General features: G+C 38.5%; 2 protein-coding genes across 6 annotated transcripts; one reads left to right on the forward strand and one right to left on the reverse strand.

Annotated features, from left to right (window-relative positions):
* The first annotated feature begins 114 nt into the window (after positions 1-114).
* Positions 115-4,623, forward strand: c18h19orf54 (chromosome 18 C19orf54 homolog). Of its 5 annotated transcripts, XM_043264067.1 has the most exons (8): positions 115-449; positions 568-768; positions 866-934; positions 1,741-1,865; positions 2,042-2,171; positions 2,783-2,853; positions 2,936-3,185; positions 3,519-4,623. In XM_043264067.1, the coding sequence occupies exons 2-8, from the start codon at positions 593-595 to the stop codon at positions 3,565-3,567; spliced, it is 870 nt and encodes a 289-aa protein (XP_043120002.1). In that variant the 5' UTR covers positions 115-449; positions 568-592; the 3' UTR covers positions 3,568-4,623. The 5 variants fall into 5 exon arrangements, with proteins under 5 accessions (XP_043120002.1, XP_043119997.1, XP_043120001.1 ...); XM_043264062.1 differs by having other exon boundaries at positions 2,936-4,623; XM_043264066.1 differs by having other exon boundaries at positions 872-934; positions 2,936-4,623.
* A 206-nt stretch (positions 4,624-4,829) lies between these two features.
* Positions 4,830-17,316, reverse strand: itpkcb (inositol-trisphosphate 3-kinase Cb). The gene is made up of 7 exons (XM_043264061.1): positions 16,307-17,316; positions 8,274-8,373; positions 7,964-8,177; positions 7,623-7,827; positions 7,094-7,195; positions 6,886-6,957; positions 4,830-6,743 (listed from the first exon to the last, which is right to left on the reverse strand). The coding sequence occupies exons 1-7, from the start codon at positions 17,090-17,092 to the stop codon at positions 6,522-6,524; spliced, it is 1,701 nt and encodes a 566-aa protein (XP_043119996.1). The 5' UTR covers positions 17,093-17,316; the 3' UTR covers positions 4,830-6,521.
* Positions 17,317-17,717: the final 401 nt, after the last annotated feature.

Genomic DNA, 17,717 nt, shown 5'->3' on the forward strand with positions numbered 1-17,717 from the left:
CCGTGAGCCTACCGATTGGTCGTGTGTCCAGCACGCCCGCCTACAAAAGCTCTTTCTCATTGGCTATTTTCGAGAAGAGCGGGCTGCTCTATGAACCCATTGGTGCGTTGTTCGTGTCGCGCTGTTTTCTGTCCGGCTGTCACGACGTTGAATATGAAATATATAAGTCGCAGCTTCTAATATTAAACAAATGATGGCACGCTCCTTTGGTTGGTTGTATACAAACATATCACCATCGCCGCATTTTTAAAATATCATTATCCTTGGTATTTTTGTATATTTCCTCTCACGGCCACAGGAGTGTATGTCCTTATTTGGTGCTCCCTAAAGAGACAGCACTACCCAGTCTTCAGTTGCACTTCACGGCCAATTACTAGAAGATATCGAAATAACTTCCTGGATACTGATGTAGGTTCGTGTAACGTTGGGAATGTTTACATAATTAGCACGTACGTTCCTTTCTGCATCGTCTTTTTATTGGACAACACATTGTAACGTCTGTCATGTAACTCACTATACCTTTACAGGTTGTCTACTGTTGTTCATTTACCTCTGTCATTCACTCAGTAGTGTGAAAGCGTGTTGAAGCAGCATGTCTGTGGAGAATGTTCCAGCACCTCTTCCACCTCCACCTCCACCTCCACCTCCATCACTGGCTCCTTCAGTGTCCAGCAAGAAGAAGCTTTACCAGGCTTTAGCAGAGGGAAGGGCCCCTGTAGAAGGGGACCACGAAGAGGCCAGAATTATTCTAGGACAGAGAGAAAGCAGGTGAGTACAAACTTCAATTCTGTACCCCAAAGACTTTTTGCACAGCGTTGATCAGCCTTTTTTAGCCTTTATCGTCTCTCAACATGTCTTTGTGAAGTTTTAGGAGGGATCTGCAGTGGTTGCTGTTCAATAAGTACGTGCCTTCACTTATTCAAGACGGTCCACAGTAAGTTGCCATTAAAATACGTAGTTGTTGATGTTGATTTTTTTAGAGGTTTGATATGTGATTGTTATTTAGAGAGAAGGGGGGGCTGATATATACAGTTTGCATACACTTTAATATTGTTTTTCTGAAATGAAAGGGATGTCACGCTTATTTAAATTTATTAATTTTTGTAGTGTTTTATTGAAATAAGAGCGATTACATTTTTGTATACTGTATACAACTGTATACATCATATCACACTGTTTAATTGAAATATTTAATTTAAAGATAGCACAAATATTACATAATGTGTGCTACATTAATTACAAATAAATAATAAAAAATAAAAACAATTCAACAAATAATTCACAAATCATTTTCTTACAAATAAAGACATGGGTTATTTTTAGTTCACTAAGACAAAAACCAACAAATAACTTAAAAAATACTAAGAATTTTAAAACTTTCACTGAAAAAAAAACCAAAAAATATTTAATTTTCAATTGCTTTATCTTGATGTACTAGGATAAATTCTAGTTATGAAAAAATAGACATTTAAAAAAAAAAAAAAAACGTAAAAATATTAATTTAAATCTTAATGATACTAAAATAACACGGGTAAAGTGAGCACAGCTTTAAAGATAATCTGATGCTAATTTTACATTTGTCTGTACACATGAAATATGACTCATATTCTGACAGTTATCAGCCAATATAGAAAAGCATATGGGCTGATATCTGTCTTGGCCGTGCTTTGCTCCATTGTCTGTGTATCTGCATGTTTCTTCACTACTAGCTGATAGCTCTGCTCTTGTATGTTACTTCAGATGTGGTCTTGTGGCCTTATGGATGGCGGCTCATCTCCTGCAGCCTCCTAAGACGGTGTCGCTGGAGACGCTGGTACAGACGGCCAAAGACAAAGGCTTTACTGAACAAGGAGAAATGTTTTCTGGTACTTATTAAATGTAACCCTCATATGTGGACTAAATTTAGCTTAATAGAATGAATTATTGCATGTCGATGAAAAAGGAACTAATGTTTGCGTAACCGTTTCAAGAGTATTTGTGTTTTTTTTAAACAGAGGTCTGTTAAATGCTACAGTGTTTTTTTTTTTTCTGTTTTGAAAAGCTAGTGACATGGCCAGGCTGGCGGAGGACGTGTGCGGGTGCAGAGTTCAGAGGTTATCAGGAGGCATGATGGGAGAAAACACTTCAGTCGTTCTTGAACACCTAGCTGCCGGGCAACCTATTCTTATACCGTATCTTTACTACTCACATACTTCATTATTTATGTTGGTCTATTTTTTTTAATTTTTTTGTATTTATTTGTTACCACTCGGTCACGTTTTGTTTTTGCACACTTTTTTTCTAAATAAGTTTTTATTTTATTATAATTTTTTTTTTGTATTTTATTATTAGGACTAGGCCACTTGTTTCTGTGATGTGATCGTGTGTGTCTGTAATTTTGTTTAGAATTTTTCTTAACATTTAATAGTATTATTTTAACATTTGCTTGTTTTAATCACTGGTCTGAAATTATTTTCTGAATTTTTATATATATGTTTTTTAATTTTACAAATCTCTTTAATTTTACTACACCTTTTTGTTATATATAGTTTTATGTGTTTTTATTGTACCACTGGGTTATTTTTCACTGATGGTTTCAGATTTTTCTATAGATTTATTTTATTTTGCCTGGTTTCACTGGTTTTTGTCACAAGGCCACACGAATGAGCTCAAAATGAACTTTGTTTGCAAGTGCTAACACGATCAAAGACAACATATTCACAGTCGTGCGCATATTGCACTCTTTAATGAAGGCCATCTGTTCAGACAGCTTGTAGTTGTGTTCCTGACCGCTCTGGCACAGATACGATGAGGATTTTAATCACGAGCCATGTTTACGCAACGGCCACAAAGCCCACTGGGCAGTCATCTCAGGTGAGGCTCGACTGTTAACAAACCCAGCAAATTTCTACAACAAAGCTATACTTCAGTCCCAACAGTGTCTGTCTTCGTCCAGGCGCTTTGCTGGGTTTAAGACGGGGGTGCGTGGACGGCGCACACTTCCCCCCCGACCTCACACTTCCCTGGCTGCATCTCTCTCAGGAGCAGGCTTCTGTCTCGTGGCCGGCCGGTGATATTAAAGAGCTGTTTGTTCTGGCCAAGCAGGGGAAGAGTCTACGCTACCAGCTGTGGAAGTTTGATCTGGTAACACGGAGCAACAGCCAGCTCAAAGAGATGGACCCCCAGAGAGCCTGCGACGGGACGAGGTACGTTCTCCCTCCAGGAGGTGTGCGGGGCGGTCTGGCGGGACAGGTGCTGCTGCTCCACACAAACACGTGGAAGAGCTGATCAAGAACACCGAACACCGAACACACTTCTACAGACCTGTATTTTCAGTTCTCGTCCACTAGGTGTCCTTACAAAGCGTTAGTTACTCTTATAGGATAAATGATATTACATAGGAGAGTTTACATTGAAGAATGGCTGCAGAGATATTATATATATATAGTATATTTCACAAGCAGGTGGTTTTAGAAAATAAACTGCTAGCTCTCCGGTTTGTACAACAATCACGGTTTCGACCGTTGTGTGTTTAACAACGAGGAGATAGTGAACCGTTCTGTCGGGAGGTATGAGGTAATCTTCTAGACTTGATCAGAACATTCAGTCCGGTTCAGGACAAACAAACCGAACGGAGGGGGCGGCTCTGATGTCATTCACTGGTGACCCTCAGTGACAGAGCAGAGCTGATGTCATCCAGCGGTTTCAGAACCCGTCGCTTGTGCAACTTGAGGAAGAGCTGGTCTCCACACAGGAAGTTATGACAGAGGAAAACATCACTTGGCAGGAATAGAACGTTTACTGTAATAAAGTGAGCAGCGTTTTTGTAATCTAGATCACGTCCAGGACATGCTCTCGGGTCAATTCTGTGAAGCGCTCCGGTTTTAGGATTGTTCGGTAACACTTTAGTAGGGACCAGATCTCAGAATTAATTAGATGCTTGTTAGCATGCATATTATTATCACACGCGAACATGGATCAGGAAACCGGTCATGAGGGTCAATTTTATAAATAAATAAGCTTTGCGTTGATGTGCGGTTTGTTAGGAGAGGGCAATATTTGGCAGAGATGCATCCATTTGAAAATCTGGAAAAAAAATACTAAAGATTGAGAAAATTGCCTTTAAAGTTGTCCAGATGAAGTTCTTAGCGATGCATATTACTAATCACAAGTTAAGTTTTGACATATTTTGACACAATTACGAAATATCCTCACGGAGCATGATCTTTACTTAATATCCTAATCATTTTGGACATAAGAAGAAAACCTATAATTTTGACCCATATAATTAGCTATTGCTACAAATATAGCCGTGTGACCTATAACTGGTATTCTGGTCCACATATAGGCTGTTTATTATTATTTATAAAAGCACATATTCTCCATCCGTAATCCTATACCCAGTACCTAAACCTAACTATCTTTTTAATCAGTAAGCAGTAAATGAAGAGTCTGGGGGGAAAGTTGTAGTTACTGGTCAGTTAATAGTGAGAACTGGTCCTTAACTTCAAGTGTGACTGACTTTTCTGTTTTTGGTTTTATTTTCAAAAGAGGATTCTTGTGCTTAATTTATTTTAAAAGTAAGTAATATTGTGACATTACAATTTAAAAAATGTATTAATATCTTTTAAAATGCTAATTATTTTTGTGATATTAAAACTGAATTTCCAGCCACCATTCTTCAGTGTCACGCAATCACTTTAGGAATTATTCATATTTTGCTGATTTGGTGCACAAAAAAAGTCTTATTTTTAATAATTGTGCTTGCTTAATACTTTTGATTGTCACTTTAATGCCCTTTAATTAAAAAAAATTGTCCATCAGGAAGTGAACAGGAGGAACACAGTATATAATATAACAGTTCCAGTTTATTGTATTGTTGGCTTTCAAGACAAAGTTTCGAGGTGATGAGTACAGATGCTCAGTTTGTCCCCATTACAGTTAAACTGCTGCCTCAAACTGTATTAAATAGCATGAGACAACAATAAAAAAAAAAAATTCAGTTCTGGTTCCATGAAGTACGGTAGAGATAAACCGATTTCAGCTATTTGAAAGACACACAATACTTGATCTGTAAACAATGCAGTGGATCTCCAAAAGAATGCGTGAGGCGATGAGTTCACCGCTTCCATGAGGAAATACTGACAGACACACCAACAGACAGTGTGCTGGAAAACACAATCTCTGAAGCTGTAAGACGACACACACACATACACACACACACACACACACACAGAGGGGTAGAACATCATGTTCCATAAACTAACGTTAACAAAAATATCCAGGTGAGGTAATCGCTTTATCACAGTTGTGAGATTGTGCAAGAGGGTGAACGTCATCCACGGAAATTAAACAAACGTGGACTTCTGATGGGAAATAAATTACATTTCTGGTTACTTTTTGGTTTTTCGCTGACTGCGGTACCTAACGTGACCTCTGTGGCCCTGACGCTTACTATAGCCTGCTCAAACACCCAAATCATTTTCCACCGCAGTTTGGGAGATCAACCGTGAGATTTGTTCTTCATGCAAATAAGCCGATGAGATCACTACGAAGCTGAAATCTACAGTGCCCGCTGTGGAGCGGGGGGTCGGGGGTCATTCTGCCGCCCGAAAGCTCACAAAACGGTTTAAAAGGTGAAAAATAAAATCACGTTGATGGTCGTTGATCCAGATGAAGATGGTTAACCTCTCGAACCTATTCTAATCTTGCATGCAACTGGCTAACCTAGAAACCAAAGCTAACAATGCAAACAGGTCAGCTACGGATGGGCTACCTTAAAAACCAAGCGTGAACAAACGCTCCGTCAACGTGTGTAAAACGCGGCACCTGCATCTATTACTCATCAATAAGATACAATCTTGGTGGGGTTTGACTGTCTTCAAACGTGCAAAAAAAAAACAAAACGAAACAAAAAAACTACTACCCTATTTCTGGCAAAGCAAATGTGTTAACTGTTAAACCTAGTAAAACCTCTGGTGACTAAACCGTTTACCGTTCTGCAAAATTCAACAGGACATATGAGTCATGGAAATATAAACCACGAGTATAATCAAGATTAGAAGACCACAGGAAATAAAAAGAAGACAGCCTGTCTGTAGTTTGGCAGTAAGACCACCTTTCAGAAATTCATGAGGTATGGGTTAAACTACAGAAGAGAAAAATAATCATTAAATAAGCACTATTTACATAACCATGGACCCCAGAGAAAAATGTACAAAATAAAAAAAAACGAAAAGCGCATTCCAGTTCGATAGTGTTATATTTGTAGGTAAAAAAAAAAAAGGGGAAGTAAACGTAGCATATGTTCTAAAAAGAAATGTAAAAGTTTCTTCTCCTTCGAGTCTGTTTGGGTTCAGTAATCAGTGTGTTTTGACTCTGGTGGAGCTTCTGTGGATCTACGGGACCACATGTGCAAAAAAAGAGCTTGTAGAAAAAAAACAAGCTGGAGTTTTTCCCACTTGGCTCTTTATCTCCCCGACAGCACAAGAACCAATATCCTGTCGTGCTCCTCCCTCCATCAGCGTGTCCTTACACGTCCATCACGGGGAGGGAGGTGTGGTGTCCTGCAGCATGTCTCCATAGATCTGAATGAGGTTGTCCAGACCCCACAGGTACCCGTCCTCCCGGTTCCCCTCGGCCCAGGGCGTGCGGTGGTCCAGGGTTTGGGGTGGCGGCAGCGGGACGGTTTTACCAAAGTCTATCATCCATACTCGGGCCAGGCCTGAAGCATCGTGGACGAAGAGCAAAGAACTCCCAACCACCTGATGAGAAATGGAAGGGTTTCCTAAATGAGTTCTTATGAAATGAGAGCTTATGAAACGTAGCTTGTTGTGTTCCAGAGATAACAAATATTTTGGCCCGGGCAGGAAAAAGATTTCACAACATGGAAGGAACATTCCTCACCTCGTGTGTCCTGAAGAACTGTGACGTCTCCAGAGTGCTTCGTAGCTCCTCCAGCCTCTGCAGATAACTCCTCTGAAGAAAAGAGAACGGTTCAAGACAACCGGTTATTTTTTTGACAGTTTCTGAATTCTGTTTGATTAGCACAGATTTCTAGGGCTGCTAAAATACAAAATAAAATAAAAAACCTGTTTCCTGTGAAGACACGTACCAGTAACTGTGTGTTTCCATCCACAAAGTCACTCAAGGCCTTCATCACCTGCTCCTTATGTTTGGTTTTTTTAAAGCTGGTGTTGCATGTGCCATCTGCTTTCTAAACACAAACAGTTCATTTAATTCTATTTAAAAAAAAGAAGCAAATGTCAGCTCTATAAATAACAAACACGCTTCAGGAAAGCAGCTATGACATATATTTGCATGTTTTGCAATACATAGATAACAACTTATCTGTTCTACTAATCACATCCATAAAAAGATTTGATTACTAATGACACCTCTAGCATTAATGCTATATTTAAAACTGATTTGTATTCTAATATATTTTTAAAATCTAATTTATTCCCATGATGCAAAGCTGTTTTTAGTCTAATAGAAACCTAATTTGCCGGTGCACAAGAAGCCTTTCTTCTCGTTATTAATATAAAAACATCTGTACTTTATTTTTAAGGAAAACGATTACACGTTGTTGCATTCAGTCACTTTTTTTTATCAATGTAATGTATTTTTTTGAATGATCTCACCTTGATGCCCTCAATGCGGAAGCCGAGAGTGGCGGTCGAGCTCAGCGTTTCCCTCCACTGCATGTACCGTGGTTTAAGTACGGCCTGCTGGGCTTTCTCCTCTGGACTAGGTGCTCCTGGGTCCACGGCTACCATCTTCTCGTACATATCCTTCCTAAGACGAGGACGCTCACGGGCCTTCACCAGCTCTTCTTCCAAGTATGTCCTGTGGAAAAAATAAAAATAAAAAATGACCCAATTGATCACACCGCAGAGCTAACCGCATCCTGCCATATTCTGCCGTTTTTTCTTCTTTGCTACACGTTGAGTTTGCTTGGTTAGGGTGGTTTGAGTCTCCTCACCTGCTTCCCATCTTGCAATCCATGATCGAAGGGGAGTTGAAGTCGGTCAGCAGATCATCCATTAGGTTGTAATCCTGGTCGTTCTGCTGAACGATGCCGTAGTAACCGGGAACAAACGGCCGGAGGCAGTCGTTCATCAGCTTCTCGAGACACTGCTGCTCACATTCACAGTACTTCTTTAATAGTTTCCCGTACTCGCCTGCCTGGAAATTACCTGCACACGAAGAGGCAAAAAACAGCGTTGGGTTCATTCAGGTCGAGAAACGGGCCTTTTCGTTAATGCAGGAGTCACACGACAATTCCTTTTTACCTGCATGGCCTGCGAGCTGAACCCAAGGATATCGTTTCTTAAACGAAACCACGAATGGAGAGCAATGCACCATAGTCTTTAGCTTCCTCCACGATTTAGCCTGAAATAAAAAAATAAAAAAAATGCGCAGATCAGACCAACATGCCCTTTCATTTCTAAACCATCGAAACGGGCTTAAGATTTAAAACCGATGCTGAATTATGAAACAAGCCACGTCCGTTTTCTTTAAAACAAACATTTAGCGCTTAAGCTTACTTTAAGTATTTCTGTACACCGGCAGAAACTACCAGCTTAGCTATGAAAGTCTAATACTACAAGAATAACGGCACATATGAACAATTGCTCAAACGAATTGCATTAAAAATATAAAACGGGAGAAGAAAATTCAAAACGCCATTCAACCATCACAAAAATTAAACACGGATGTGTCGTTTTGCTGAGTGTGGCTGATCTGGATCAATTAAGGTCAGTAGTAAAGACATGGGTTAATAAAATGAGATTAACTACAGAAATGATATTAGATTATCGCAGGTTTGTATAATATACTGAATTTGGCCCTAACGCTGGTCTAGACCGAGTTTCTGTAAAAACACTGATACTGGGGTTTTTTTTAGGCATGGGAAATGAAGTTCCAGAGGGAGGACTTTATCAGCGCCACAAGGTCAACACAGAAGCGTGACGCACACAGAGTCACAGATTTCAGGTTATTGATTATAAAGCTCTAATCGATGAGGAATGTGTGGGAAATGACATAACCCAGCTGTTTACAGGGGAACCAGAAAAACCTTCTCGTGACGTCCAGGGACACCATCACTGATTACTTCCTTCCATAATTCCTTAAATATTTTTATTTTATTTTTATCTGTTGATCACTTGCTTTGACAGGAAACAGCCTAACTCTTTCTGGAATGAGCAGTTTACAGAATATGCTTGGTACCTGACCTTAAATCACTTGAAAAACTCATATGAAAGTCTTTCCAACTTGGAAATAAATGTCTCAGATCTTAGAGGACAAAATAACAAATGATTAGTCATTATTATTATTATTATTATTATAATACAGTACCAGTCAAATTTTAACAGTAAGATTTTTAATGTTTTTAAACTTTGCTGTGCACCAACCCTGCATTCATTCAATCCAAAACACAGCAAACCTGCTAATTATTGTAAAACATCTTTGCTATAACAGTTCTATTGAATATAGTTTAAAAGGTAATTTAATAATGTGCTCAAAGCGGAAGACTTGTGTAATGATGCTGAAAATGTAGCTTTGGTCACAGTATTATTTTAGCGAAATGACATTTAAGTAGTAAAAATATTACTCCTTTAGCTGTATTCCAGATTCGAATAAATGCAGGCTTGGCGAGAAGAAGAGCATTCTTCCAAAAACGTGTATCTGGTATTGCATTACAACCATTTTTAATGAAACATTAACATGAGAAATGCGAAACAGAAGCATTTCTCTCTTGATCTGTCCCCTTTCAGGTCTCTTTCTTCCTCTTTACAATTAATGCATTCATCCCCCCTTCACCGTGCGCCCTGTAAAGTCGACAGCTCGCTCTCCACACTTAGATGTAATTCAGTCTGTCCTCTCTGTTCCTGACTGACCCCCTTTGACGACACTATAGCCTACAGGGGACAGACGACACCTCATAAAAGGCCTCTGTCTTTCTTCCTGTCCTTCTGTCTGCTTCAGGAGAAGGATTTCATTACATTTCAAAACAGCCACCATATTCCTAGCAGTTTATGAAAGGAAACGGTCGTATATATATATATATATATTTAGACATGGACATTTCTATGGTGAGATGGTATCTACCATTGCTCAACACCTAAAACATTACGTCTAAATGCTTACAGTACCGAATATCTCAATTGAGATTGTAAAACGTGCTACCAATTCACGGCAGCCACTCCCATTCTGATCATTCTAGAATATGAGCTGTTGTTATGGCAATAACAGCCAGGCCTTGTGGAGAGTGAGATCCACCCCTGGGTCAAAGGTCAAACCCACCCTGGGCAAACAGAGCTGCTCTATCTTCACGTCAAGGACACACACACAGCTTATCTGTCAGGTTCCTGTTATTAGACAGATCTACTTCATATCCCAACCACAGAACATCCAGAAGCTGTTCATTTCACTAAACCTATTTTGACAGTATTTCTCTTTTAGTGCTGCGCTACCATTAAAAAGTTTGTTTTAAGTCTCTTACGCTCACTAATGCTGTATTTATTTCATCAAAAAGAAGTTATATTGAGAAATAGTATTACAATTTACAAGAACGGTTTTCTATTTGAATATATGTTTAAATATTACATTTATTCAAGTGATTAAACTCAGGTCTTCTTCTGTTACATTATCCTTAAAGAAACCATTCTGATCATTGTTTTTATATTCTAGATGGATAGAAAACTCAAAATATAAGAATTTATTTAAAAAAACAAAACGTTAATAATATCTTCCTTGTCTATTTAAATAACTTTAATGTGTCCTTGCTGAATAAAAGTATTAATTTAATCCAAAACAACTGTAGTGTCTAATGCTGTCAAATGGATAATAACGGTTTTTATTTACATAATATATTTGCGTATAGTCTTTTTTAATATATATAAACGCTTGCATGTATATTCAGAAAAAGTGTTTATATGTTAATTTATTATATAAAATATAAGAATATAAATATATTTAAATATTTTCAAAACATATATATATATATATATATATATATATATATATATATATATATATATATATATATATATATATATATATATATATATATATATATATATATATATATATATATATATATATATATATATAACACATATGTATTATGTAGACAAAAACTTTTATTTTTGAATTAATTGTCTGACAGCATTACTTCGCTGCCTAATAATATTTTATGTTTTGAATTTTTTAAAAACTTATGTCAGGCAACCCTTAAAAACTGACATGAAAACAGAAATGAAAACCAAAACAAAAATAAAATGAAATAAGGAAATAAAACAATTCAATGCGTGAATTTTTGTCCAGAAGGCAAGATCAAATTTTACGGGCTGCAAAAACATATTTTTTACTGAATATTCATGATATTTGTAATAAAATAGTTGTACAAATATTCACGTCAAACTCGTGTTTTCAAGAAATAAGAAAAATGTGCTACAACTGTATTGCACCAAATAAACGGATGTCATTAAACTGATTTTCTTTGAAAAGAATATTATAACAACAGTCTAAAACTTTACAAACGTGAATTTAAGAATGGCACGTGTGTTTTAAACTACTTATTTGAACTATTTTTCCTATTTGTCATCGGTCCTTCTGCTAAATCTTCCCAGCAATGCATGTGGAGGGTAATTAAGTTGAGCTGAATCGAATGCCTCTTACCTGACGAGCAAAAACAGCGCTCAGCCACAAATGTATGGGAAAACGAAAAGCATGCACAAGCACACACTTTTAAAGAAGTGTGCAGAGACCCACGACTCCCGCACTGCCCTGTAACCACACCAGCATCCGGGAAACAGACTGAGCTGTCACACACACACACACACACACATCATGTGCATGGAGCACGGATTACCTCACATCTCTCTCTCTCTCTCTCGTCTCTTTCAGCGTCTGAGTGAATGTATCAGTCCTGTGTCTCACTCGTCAGCCGATGCTTTCTCAAATGACCCCCCTCTCTCCCTCTCTGATCCTAATCCACCTTTCCTTTGCTGGCTCTTATGAATCATATGCACTCTTCCTGATTCACTCCCCCCTTACTGCATACTAAGAAGATTAGAGAGAAATGTGTGGAAGCACATATAATCAATGCCGTCTAGTTGCTTTTAACCAATACGAGGCCCAAAGGGACATCGTTGTATTCATATGTTATAAATTTGGTTTTAGTTAAGCGGTCAGGTTATGTTATATTTTAATAGTTTTTTTATGTGCTTCTATATAGCTTTCATTTATTTGTTGCTTACATGTTTTTTCTTTCAGTTATTGCCAAGACAACATTTCTACTTTTTTGTTTATTTTTAACAATATTCATCTAGTATGTATATTTTATTTGATTTCAGATTTATTTTAAATTATTTGAGTGGTTTGGTTTTAGTTCTAGTTTCAGTTTTAGTTAACAATAACAACACTTGCTCAGGAAACCAGGTATAAAAAAGGGTCCACAACAAGGTTGATCAGATCTCTTACGTCAAATTCTCACACACACAATGAATAAAATTGACAAGTTTCCCCAGAAAGTGACAAGGATTTTCTGAAATAGGCAAGTACCAAACTAAATGAGGTGAAACTTTGAAGTAGAAAGACAGAAGTGGTGTTGTCTTGACACAAAAAATGCATGTTACCATATTCCGTCTGCTTCCTGAACTTAATAACGTATTTTAAAAAATTGCATTATTTCAGTTGCGTGTTTGCTACCATAATGGTGTTTTTCAAAGAAAAATAACATCTGATTTCACAGATATTCTCTAGTTTCTCCTACAAAGTTACATAAAATACATCGACTAAACCATTTCAGTAAGCATTAGTCTGTTTTAAATAGCTGTTTTAGTAAGCAGTTGGGTCTGAAATCACGTTACGGTGTTGTCTGTCTTGGCAAACACCACTAATGTAATGCTTCTCTGGGCTGTTTGTGTTTGAACACGCTGTAAAAACCCCACCCACCCCATCACCCGCGCCAGATATCCATTTTCCACTTCTCCCCTCCCTCTTGCTCTTTTGATCTGTCTCTCCGTCTCGTTCTCTCTCTCTCCCTCCTTTGAGAAGTTCTTAAAGCGTTTTCGTAATAAAGGTAAACCCGTCTAACTGCTTCACACCCTTCAGAGCGCCAGGAACACAGAGGCAGAGCCAGCCACATGTCTGTCATTCCTCCTGTGAAGTGTTTAAGCTGGTTTCTCGCGTGGAGTGTTTCCCCTTTGTCTCAGAAGTGGCGGGGGCAGGCATATGGCATGAAATTAATTGTATACGAAGTCGCGAAAGTGCGGCGGTGGGATGAATTCGCGCGCGTGCGCAGCGTTCTCGCCGCTCGACGTCCTGACCACTGAAGTAAGACGAGACGCAGATTAAGAAAGAGATGAAGAAACAGAAGTGAGAAGCAACACCATATATAGATTCATGGTTACTTAGCGACAAAGGAACCGCCCACAACTCGGTTTTCCATGACGGTGTGAGCGATTGTGGCTCATTGATGGCATCATAACATGCGTGTGTGTAAGTAGGCCTGTGGATGTCAGCAGAACGGCCTCAAATCATTAAAAAAAAAAACACATACACACACAAAAATTTGCATACGCAGCTCGGATGAGTTTAATGTACTGTAAACGCAAGTGAGAAATATTTTTAAATGATAACATATATTATAAACCCTGCCTGTGTGATCTTTGAAGATAAATGACAAGACTTGGGAGAGAGGCTGTGGAGTGATATGAGAGACTAGCGTTGTAATGTACACTACCGTTTACTTTTATTCAGATCACTGAGAAATGCACAAAAAGAGGCACAGTTGTTTTCAACACTGATAATGAAATGTTGCTTGAACGGCAGCTTAGCATTAGAATGATTTATGGATCATGTGACCATGTCAGTGTCTGCTGAAAAGTCAGCTTTGTTTTCACAGGAATAAAATACATTTTAAAACGTTTTCAAAATTAGACTTACTGCAATATGTGGTGTTGATTGTGTATATACACACACACACACACATATATATATATATATATATATATATATATATATATATAAAATCTCAAGTATGCCATGTATTTCTTGTTTTGCTAATAAACACCGGCCTACATTTCTTATTTATTTGGTTCTACAGTATTTCCTGGGGTTTATTTCAGAAAACAAGTTCACCAAATAAGCCAGGCTTATTTCAGTTAGTCTGACATATTTTGTGCCAAATCAGCTGACAATAAATCGGACAAACTGAAGTTATTTGTTATTTTTATATTAGGCAAAATGTTCTTGTCTTGCCAATGCATTTACATTTGATGCTGCAAAATGTGAATTATCGAAATAAAAATGAGCATGGCTCTTTGAAGCCATTTAAAAGCAAAGGAAAGCGAGGAAAAAAGAAATCAGGAGTTTGAAGAAAGACAAAAAGTAGGCTGGGGAAAAAAAAAAGTGCAGGAAAGATACTGTATAAGGATTCAGGGAACTTCCTGAAAGTCATCATCTTCAGAGTGATTCATCCTGATTCATGGACCAGCCAGACATACACAAAACTATCATCAGTTATCTGGATAATGGGAGATTTAGTGGGAAATTTCAGATGAGCAAAGAACTGCTGATGAAATGCATACTGTGTGATGTCAGGCTTGATGCTGCTTCTGCTATTCAGCAAAAAAAAAAAAAAACAGCTTTCAAATGAACTCCCTGTAAAAGCATACGGCAATCCTTCAAATGAAACAAAGACTTGTTTTTCAAATTAACTCAACTCCTGTTTTATCAGAACATCAGTTCCTGGAAATTAAACCCATGACCATGATGTTTCGTGAAGGTTCATGAAGTTTTCTGTCTAGCCTACACCGTGCGCAGGTCACTAGATCAGAGTTTATACTTAAATCAAGGTGAGCAAATGTTTCATCATATATATGAAAACCACTCAAAAGTTTCAGTCTGTAACAGAGTGCCGCTCAGTTTCAGAAGGATTATCCATCCAGACATAAAAACTTCCTGCGCACGTGTCGCACCGAGACCGAGGCGGCAGGCATCAAAAACTCTGGATTTATTTTTCCCGATGAAGTCTGTGGAGTTCAGCTTTCTCTGTGAATGACTAGAGCAGCGAGTGTTTTATTAAATCAATCAGTGACCTTTGGAAATAATATATAATACAACTTTTTCTTTCCAGAAACTAGAAGGGTTTCTATTTTTCACCTTGAGAGTTTTGCTCATATTTTAAAAACATCCCCCACGAGCTTAAGGGTAATATTACTCACCGTTTGCCTTTAGCATTTAAAAGCGAAATATCTTGCGTAGTTACCAACTTTCCACAGAAAGCAAAAATCATCTTTCTAATGAGTCTCACCCATCAACTGTTCCAAGAGCGGACAAATACCAGCAGCTACATCCGAAACCGAAAAACTGCTAGACTGCCAGAAAGAATGAAACTACTCCCTTTTGGATGGTTTCTAAAAGCCTCGTGAGTTTTATATAAAATAACAGCTTTTAGACGTTTTTACGCGTGCAGGTCTTTAAGATTCACCTCTTTCACGAGTCAAAGTCGGTGGCGTACAGATAAGCGGCTAAAAATAGCTGTAATTTCTAATAAATAGTTTCGCTGTGACTCATAATATTCATTTTTATATGCCAGCTGAAGTTGAAGTATTGCTACGGATCAAAAGCAGCTGTTAATAGAAATGCTGAGAAGTTCCTTAATCAGAAAGGTCTAATCAGTGCATTTTATTGGAGGAATATCAAAAAGATAAGAAGCAGCACAAGACCTCATGTCTGCAACAGGACAAGATAATAAAGCTGATAATAAAAGGTTATTGCAACATTGCAATGATCATTTTAGTAGGTCTATATTTATTTATATTAAGTATTATTCTTGTTTCATATTAGGAATTTTGTTGATATATATATATATATATATATATATATATATATATATATATATATATATATATATATATATATATATATATATATGTGTGTGTGTGTGTGTGTGTGTGTGTGTGTGTGTGTATGTATTTGTACTTAACTGCAGAAGGAAGCTCATCTTTTTGTTAAATATTGCATGAATGAGAAAAATATGGAGGATCTTTAGATTTTTGCAAAGACTGTATGGCACATATCTCTGTTTAAGTAAACGAACACTTGGGAGTTTTAGTCAAAACATCAATGCAAGCATACTTTAAAGCAGGACAAAATCGTGAAAGCGGACTGTAAGTACACTCACTTTTCTTTCGCCGTATGCTTTTAAAGCGCATTACAGGTGGGCATTCGATACAGTTAAACCCGCTTCTTTTTCACCGTGAAAAACAAACAAACACAGGCTTCGCGGCTGGTCAGAAAAATGGCCACCTACCCCTGTGGGTTCGTCGGGACTGCCGATCATACGGGGGGACAGACTCGCGGGCTCTATGTCGCTGCCCGTGAAATCATCCTCGGACTCCTCGAAGGACGAGGCGGAGGACAATCCAGCGGAGGAGGAGCTGGACAGTTTCCTGTGGAAGGGAGAGGGCGCGGGGGAGCCTCCACAGCCGCTGTCCGAGCAGGGCGAGTCCTCGTCGGGATGCAGGTCCAGCGAAAAGCCGCCCATGCTTAAAGTCAAATTACTGATGTGCGGACTGTCCTGACCGGGACCTAAATCGTCCTGGGTGACTATTAGTTTGGGAATAATCCTAGGGAACGGGTTGGAGGCTTGCCGCTCCGCTTCTCCACCCTGCCGACCTGGCACGGACGGTTGCGACGTACTTTTAGTCATTTTGCGTTCGGCTAACGGAGACGAGCAACTGAAGTCTGTTAAAAAGTCTGGTGCGTTCAGGCACTGGGTCACATTTTCCTCCGAAACTCTGCCTGGAGTCACGGCACCTCCTTCTGACACTCTTTCCATGTCCCACAGCGAGACGCAACACTCATGGTTCTCCTCGCGTAACGCTACTCCTTTCTGTCCGCTTCGGGATTCAGAACTTTCAAAGCTGGCGTCCCGACTCAGAAGTATCAGGTTTTCGGTCGCATGTCGATTACCGGAAGAACTTGCGTTTAAAATAAGTTTTTTCGGCTCCTGTACTCCCGCATCCACAGAGCTCTTCCCTTCTTTGAAGTCGTCCCGCCAGCACTTCTGAACAGACTGCAGCTCCTTGGTTTTCATCGGATTCTCGTCTAACCGGTCACCGGTATGTAAAGAAGAAAGAAAAAAACTCCTTGCACGCGCGCTCGTGCGGAGCTCGCGAGTGCTGCGCTGTTACCGCCGCGTGAAGCGCTGCCTGCCGCTGCTGGATGATGATTGGCCCATCCTGCTTACCGTACAGATCTCTCTCTCAGCCCTTTAAATGCCACGCCCACCGCACGACGCCGCACCTCTGGCAAAGATTTTTAACCCTGCGCAGCCCAAAATAGGAAATATTAGTCAGGACAAAAAAAAAACACAAATAAATGTTCTCAAAAATGTGTTGTAACATTTATAGTTTATATATGTTTCTAAAAAAAAAAAATATAATAATATATATATATATATATATATATATATATATATATATATATATATATATATATATATATATATATATATATATATTTTTTTTTTTTTTTTTTTTTTTAATTATAATTTTTATTATATATATACAGCGTACGTGGACCTGGATCACAAAGCCAGTCATAAAGGTCAAAATTGCTGAGAGAAAAAAGTTAAGAACAATTGAGATTTATACATCAAAACCGAATGAATAAGCTTTGTCACTGATGCACGGTTTGTTATAAGACAACATTGAGCTGAG

This window comes from Puntigrus tetrazona, chromosome 18, assembly GCF_018831695.1.
Source record: "Puntigrus tetrazona isolate hp1 chromosome 18, ASM1883169v1, whole genome shotgun sequence".
Taxonomy (NCBI): Eukaryota; Metazoa; Chordata; class Actinopteri; order Cypriniformes; family Cyprinidae; genus Puntigrus; species Puntigrus tetrazona.